This window comes from Monodelphis domestica, chromosome 5 (genome assembly GCF_027887165.1).
Source record: "Monodelphis domestica isolate mMonDom1 chromosome 5, mMonDom1.pri, whole genome shotgun sequence".
Classification (NCBI taxonomy): domain Eukaryota; kingdom Metazoa; phylum Chordata; class Mammalia; order Didelphimorphia; family Didelphidae; genus Monodelphis; species Monodelphis domestica.
In genome coordinates, this window is record NC_077231.1 from 217,885,570 (window position 1) to 217,892,519 (window position 6,950).

The 6,950-nt window shown below is 45.2% G+C and overlaps 1 protein-coding gene across 1 annotated transcript; it reads left to right on the top strand.

Moving 5' to 3' along the window:
* Positions 1 to 5,388: 5,388 nt before the first annotated feature.
* LLCFC1 (LLLL and CFNLAS motif containing 1) lies at positions 5,389 to 6,938 on the top strand. Its single transcript, XM_007504474.3, has 2 exons — positions 5,389 to 5,644; positions 6,374 to 6,938. Exons 1-2 carry the CDS (start codon positions 5,497 to 5,499, stop codon positions 6,571 to 6,573), a joined length of 348 nt encoding a protein of 115 aa, XP_007504536.1. The 5' UTR covers positions 5,389 to 5,496; the 3' UTR covers positions 6,574 to 6,938.
* Positions 6,939 to 6,950: the final 12 nt, after the last annotated feature.

Consider the following 6,950-nt stretch of genomic DNA (forward strand, 5'->3'; position numbering starts at 1 on the left):
GGAAAGGGAGAGGGAGGGAATCAGATGTACTGATCGAGGGACCTAGGATAGGCTAGGGAGAATGGGAGAGGGAGAGGTAATAATGGGGAGGGACAGAATGAGACTAGGTTTGAATAGGCAGGAATTAGGGAAGATAGACAAGCCTGAGAAAAAGGAGCCAGAAGAGGGCCAGCGTAGAAGTGAACTGTTTTAGAAGTGTTAAATCCCAAATTCTCTCACCCGGTCTCATCTTTGCTCCCACCTCCTCCCCTTTGACCTGCCTCCTATTGTTAACTTTGCCCCACTTCTCTTCAACCCTAACCCTCTACTATGGCTTTTCTCAGTCTCTTTTTCTTTTGAGGCAGAATTCCACTCTGGTTTTGTTGCTTGCTAGCAAGAAGAGTCATTTCAATTGTCCTCTAAAATAAGTGGGTTGGACTAGGTAATCATTAAAATCCCTTCCAGTTCTAAATCTCTGATCTGATGTTTTCTTCTTTCCTGTCTCATCCTCTAGTCTTCTAAGAGCAAGACCTGGGCTAACCCATGCTTTCACATGCCCAGAATCAGAGGGAGACAGCACCTGCTCCTTTCTCTGCCAAGGAGGGGAGAGACCCTGAGAGGACAAGAAATTCAGGAAAGGTCAAACGATAGGGTCCAAGTTAGAGAAGGAATTCAATAAACATTTATAAAGCACCTACTAGATGTAGGGCTGCTTGGAACTTAAAGAGATATTAGAAATTATTTGAGTTTGACCGTCTTATTTTATAGATCAGGTTAGAGCAAAGAAGAATAAATAAGTTGGCCAAAGTCACACAAATAGTAAATACAAATCTGGGATTTGGACCCAGGTCCTCTGACTGCAAGTTCTTTTTTCCAGTTGATAAGAAAGATGGTGTCCAGAAGAAATTAAAAAAAAAACGGCAGCAGGAAGGACTGAGGCTAAACCCTACTGTGTTATTTTTGCTAATAAGACCTTGCACGTGGGTACCTTTTTGACCTTTTCAAAGCATAGTTAAATCTATAATTTTATTCTAATAACAATCTTGTGCATGGTATGTGGAGAGGAAAGGGGAGGAGTAATAGTTCACTGAATTTTCCAAATGTAAACAAGGGCACAGAGGTTGAGTGGCCTAAATGGATGGCAGAACTGAGAATAGCACTCATGCTTGTTTGATTCCCCTTTCAGGGTTCTTCTGATTATGGACCAAAAGTTGTGAAGCTTTATATGGTAGCTGCAGAAACTAAGACATGCCACAAAGAGGGATCCATGACCAGGAGAATCCCTTTTTGTTGTTCTTGAGAAAGGTTTTATCCTCCCAGTCAACCAAGGATTGAACCCCATGACTTTTGGGGAGGGATTGCCAATCAAATTATAGGTGGGGGGGGGCAGCTGCATGGCTCAGTGGATTGAGAGTCAGGACTAGAGATGGGAGGTCTTAGGTTCAAATATGACCTCAGACACTTCCCAGCTGTGTGACCCTGGGCAAGTCATTTAACCCTCATTGCCTAGCCCTTACAACTCTTCTGCCTTGGAGCCAATACACAGTATTGACTCCAAGATGGAAGGTAAGGGTTTTTATAAAAAAAAATAAATAAATAAATTATAGGTAGGTAATTACTGAGGAAGATGCACAGATTTATAGATCATTAGAGCTGGAAAGGATCTTAAGGATTATTTAATCCAAGTCCATCATTTGACAGTTGAGAAAAGTGACTGGTGCATGTGAGCAATTTGGTTACTCCTTGCTCAGACTCATGGATTTAGATGGTCTTTTATCTGTTTTTGTCTGGAAAATGAAGAAGAAGAAAGGAATGGTACAATGGAAAGACAATTGAGTTCAAAGCCACAGGATTTGAGATTGAATTTCACTTGTGTCTAATTATCTGTGTGACTTTGGGTAAGTCACCCAACCTCTCTGGGCCTTGGTTGTCATCTGTAAATAAGGAGGCTGGCCTTCATAAATCCTTTTAGCAGTACAGCTGAGAAGTTTATGAAAAAGAAAAGGATTCTAGGGAGGAGGTTATTGTAAGAGTAATGATTTATTCTCCTACCACTTCCCCATAGCTATTCATTTTTCTTGGAGGATAAGGGGGTGGAGAATAAGAAAGTGGAGGGCAAGCTCTGTGAGATTTTTTTTCTACCTTGCTGGGGGCTGAGGCAATGTTGGGGATTGGTGAGTGGCTCTATAACCTTAGGGGCTTCCCGTCTGAAGAGATGGAGGGCCTGATAAGGTTGAGGGGTGGGTAGATGGATTGATAAGCAGGAACAGGGAAAGGTAAAGAGTCCTGCCAAGGAAACATGAGGCCCATAAAATTAATCCTTGAGGGAATGAGAGAAAGTGGGAGGAGCAGGCTCAGAAGGTGGCTGGCCAGGTTGGTCAGAGCTGCACAGGACAAGTGAACCAAGGTTTTGGGGCACTGAGGGCATTATGGTCTGGCTTCCCCACAATCTAGGAGGCAGGAAAGATGAATATCCATTGTGCAAATCAGGATACTTGTCTCTTCTTTCTGGGATACTTGCCCTGAACTTCTGAGTAACCTTATCCTTATTTTTCTATCTCTGCTTCCTTCACTGTGCGTGGAATGAGTGCTTTTGGGAGAAGGGAGATGTGTGTTGGGAGAATTCTGCCACTCAGGAGTCTCAGAGACATCTCATCTTGACTGTCATCTGCATAGTGCCCCTCTTTTATTTTCCTGCTTTGCCCATTTCAGTGGAAAGAGAAGCAGAATTGGAATAAATAGATTTGGATTTGAGTTTCAGAATTGCCATTTCCTGGGTGATCTTGGATAAATAATTTGGCTTCCTGAGTCTCAGTTTCTTCCTCTGTAAAACAGGAATAATGATACTTAATAATATCTCCATCATAAGAATATTTGAAAATAAAATGAAATGATGTGTGTAAAGATCCTTCTATCCATAAAATGCTACATAAATGTAAATGATCATGATCAGCTCTCCTTGTCCATCTTCTCTCCATATTGTAATTCCCTCTTTTTCTTCTTCCTTTTTTTCTCTTCTCACCTTCCACAACCTTTTTGGTGACCATTGTCCAAATACCTTCCAGGCCTTGGTTAGGCATAGTTTTGCTTACTGAATACTGACTTTGATCATAAGATCAAAGGATCTGAAGGTAGAGAGGATTTTATATATTTAGGTCAAAACTAATTTTTATAGATAAAGCAACCGAGACACAGAGATATCTCAGTGATTTGGACCCAAAGTAATGGGTAGTATAGTAGTAGGTTCTGATTTGGGTAGTCAGATTCCAAATTCATGCCTTGGAGTAACTTGACATCAGGAATATACTATCTTGTGACCCAGATGGAAGCAGGATATGTTCTTGTATCTTCTTTTTCTGCCCTTTCTGATCCTGATCTGCTCAACTGGACATTATTTCCTTCTTTCTAAAGCAACAAAAAGACCTTTTTGGCTGCTTATAAGGAATGGAAAGAAACAGGATTCATAGAATTTTTAGTTTTGGCAGAGAGACTCTAAGTCTTTTTCTCTTTGGGGGAAATTAAGCAGGTTTTAAGGTAAAAGGGTAGAAGAAGGGCTGTCAAAGGGGAGGACAGGTTAGGTCCCCTTTCTCCTTTGTGTGATTCCTTCTTCTGCTCTGCTGATAATATTGTGGATGGAGTGCTAAACCTAAAATTAGGGAAATTTAGTGCAAATCTGGCCACAGATACTGGCTCTGTGGCCTTGGGCATTCCCTTAGCCTCTTCTTACCTCAATTTTCTAAACTGTGAATGGGGATAGCAATTATCCCTATTTCTCAGGGTTGTTGTGAAGATCCAATGAGATAATATTTGTCAAAGTGCTTAGCATAATGCCCAGAGCATGGTAGGAGCTAGAAGAACATTTATGCCTTTCCTTTCCCTCCTTCTCACCTTCCCTACTCCAAAGCCCCACAAAAACCCCATAAGGAAACAAAATATAGCTTTTCCTTCAGCCAAGTAGTTAGAAGGCCCCATCCCCCGCTGCAGCCTGGAGGGGCCCCCAGTGTTTTTCCACCCTGGCATCTGCATCCTGTACCAGTAGGGTCACTGGGTGCAGGGCTGGGTTTATCGGGGCCATACAGACACTCAAGTTTTATCCACCTCTCCCTAGCAACTAGAAGTCACTCCTCCCAGCCTCATCCAATCACCAAGCCATGGCTCCTTTCTTAATCTGGCCTTATTTGGGGACACAGGTGTCTTTAGTTCTGTCTCCATCAGTATACAAAGAGCTGCATGTGTGGGTCAAAGTACCTGCTTGGGATGTGGGTGAATCTCCAGGAATTCTTGTGTAAATTGGCTGGGCTTCCTACCCCAGTTGTCAATAATAATCTTGGCCCAGGGCTGCCCTCAATCTCAGACAGTAGCATCTGCTGACCATCTAGTCTTTTCCAGCCCACACTCTAATCTTCTTCCCTACTAGACCTTCACTCAGGCTGATTTTCTGGGCTGGGTGGAACATCTGGAAGCAGATAATTAGCCATGGCTAATCACTGGTAACAGAACTGTCTGAGGGAGCACTTGGGGGATTGGAAGTCTCCCTGTGAAGATCTGGCTCAGGACCTGCTGTTCCCTTTCAGGCAAAGAGGAAGACTGTCTACAGACATTCTACAGTCTTACCTGGATAGGATAGAATCCCTCCTTTCTGCCCTATAATTTGTCCCCTTTCTACTCTTCTCTTCCCTCTTTCTTGTACTTTCCAACCCATAAGCTCTTTGGAAAAGATCTGGGAGTACTGACTTCCAAATACTTGTTATCTGGGCCAAATGTGTGTGTGTGTGTGTGTGTGTGTGTGTGTTTTCCTTCTTAGTTCTAAGAATGTGAATTGAAAGATAATTCATGAGAGGGTATCCTCATCCATGACTATTTGGGGAGAAATCGGGCCAAGAGAGAGCACAGTATTTAATGGGAAATCCAGGGACTAGGGATGAAGCCATAAGGGTTTGAGTGAAGAAGAGGGTAGTGAGCCTTCCGTAGACTCAGAGTTTAGTCCATAGCCTCAAACCAGGTGTGATCTTCCCACCTCCTATCCCATCCCCACCATCTAAGGCCTTTCCCTCCTCTCTCAGTGTTTGATGAAGAGAGAACTGCTGGGTCTTCTAGCCTCCTGCCTTTCCCTCCTCTCTCAGTGATGTTTGATGAAGAGAGAACGGCTGGGTCTTCTAGCCTCCTGCCCAGTCTCAGTTTATCTAGTCTTCTCTCCACCCTGAAGCCCTCCTAAAAAGCAGTAGGGTCCCTGAAGGAAACCCTTGCTAGCTTTTCGATTCTGGCATCCCTCTGAAAACCCACTCTGTCCTTAGGTGGCTATTCTCCACTCTCCTTGCAAATGGGACTCTGCTGTGGGTTCGGAACATGGGGTCAGAGCTAAGGCTATGATATCACAGAGCCCATGAGGTCACAGGTTCTTCAGACAGGAAAGGAAAGGTGTTTGGGAGGGGCTGGGGCAGGGGCAGGGGAGGGGCAGGCCGCTGCCCCCTGAGCAGGTGGAGGCCCATAGGCAGAGGGCCGATAGTAAATGGGCGAATGACTTCCCAGGGCCCCAAGCTCCACCAGGCATCGCTCCTGGTTTGCCTCTTACTGTTGCTGCTGTTGGTTCAAGGAGTGAAGCCCCAGAATGGGGATCACAATGGGAAAGGGAGGAGCCAGAAAGGAGAGGAAGCTTCACCAAAAGGTGAGGGAATAGAAAGAAGACTGGGAAAAGCACTCCCCATGCCTCAGCCCCAGACTGACATAAGGCACCGGTCAGAGATGAGCTCGGGATAAGGGTGACCCTCTGGACTGGGACAGAGGCAGCTTGGGTCCCTGTTGGAGTGTGGGACCACTGTGTGTCAGGGTCTACAGTGTCGGTTATGCTTGTATCAGAGTTAGGGTCTTAACCGTGTGTGTACAGCATCCAAAGGGTACTCAGGGGGAGAAGAGCAGAGGGAGTGCTTCCTGTCTGATCTAGCGCTCATTGATTTTCTCTTATCCCAGTGTTCCTACTAGTCCCCAGACATGGAATGCCATTTAGATGGAGGTAAAAGAGATCAGGAACCCTGACTGGTCAAGATTAGGCTTGTGGTGATAATAACATATTTATGTCATTTTGAGGTTTAGAAAGTATTTTTGTCATGAACATAGGAGGTAGGCAGGGCAAGTATTATCCCACTTGAATGATGAGAAACTGAGACTCAATGACTTACCCACAGGTACAGAGCTAACAAGTATCTGGGGCAATGCTGGAAGCCATTCTCCTAACTCCCAAGTCCAGTGCTCCCTACAGGTTCTATTGGCCTGCTTCTTGTGATCCCGCTATATATATTCTCTTCTGATTTCTGGCCAGATTTAAGATGGAGTCAGGTCCAAGCTGGCTGAAGTCAGGAAACAACCTTTCAATCCCCATTACTTTCCCCGGTTCTAGGTGAGGGTGAAGAACAGCTAGAAGAGCAATTTGTGGTTTCATCAGTTGGAGAGATACTACAGTTGCTGAACATGCAGCGGTCAGAAGAGGAGGAAGAGACAGAAGGAGAGGTGGAGATGGAAGAGAACGCAGCCGTTCGAGACCACCTCTTTGACCTGGCCTTCTGCTTCAACCTCGCCAGCATCCTGGTTTTTTTATGAGGGACATGGAGGCTGAGGTCATCGCCTGGTTTCTGGATGAGGAACTGGACATCTACCTCCGCTTCATGATTGCCTACTGATTTCCCCCGACTCAAGGTCTACCGCACCCTGTGGAGATGTCTGCACTGATTTTTGCTAGCTCCCCCCTCTGGTCTTGGCCCCAGATGGCACTTGGGAACCGGAGTCTGTTTCTGAAATTACTGCCTGATTTCTGCCACTAAGCCTCCTGGATATTACCACCCTGGGCCAGGGATACCATATCCCTCTCCCCACTCTCTCTTCTTCTCTGCCCTGTGATAGGAGTTCTCAGAGAGTTGGGGATGGGGAGGGAAGCAGCAGCAACAGTATTAAACCCCCAAAACAAATGGAGGCAGTTC

What these genes read in the sequence shown, in the direction of transcription:
- LLCFC1 (XM_007504474.3), top strand. Translation starts at nt 5,497, where the DNA reads ATGACTTCCCAGGGCCCCAAGCTCCACCAGGCATCGCTCCTGGTTTGC. An exon ending in AGAGGAAGCTTCACCAAAAG is followed by an intron (nt 5,645 to 6,373) that starts GTGAGGGAATAG and finishes CCCCGGTTCTAG; the next exon opens with GTGAGGGTGAAGAACAGCTA.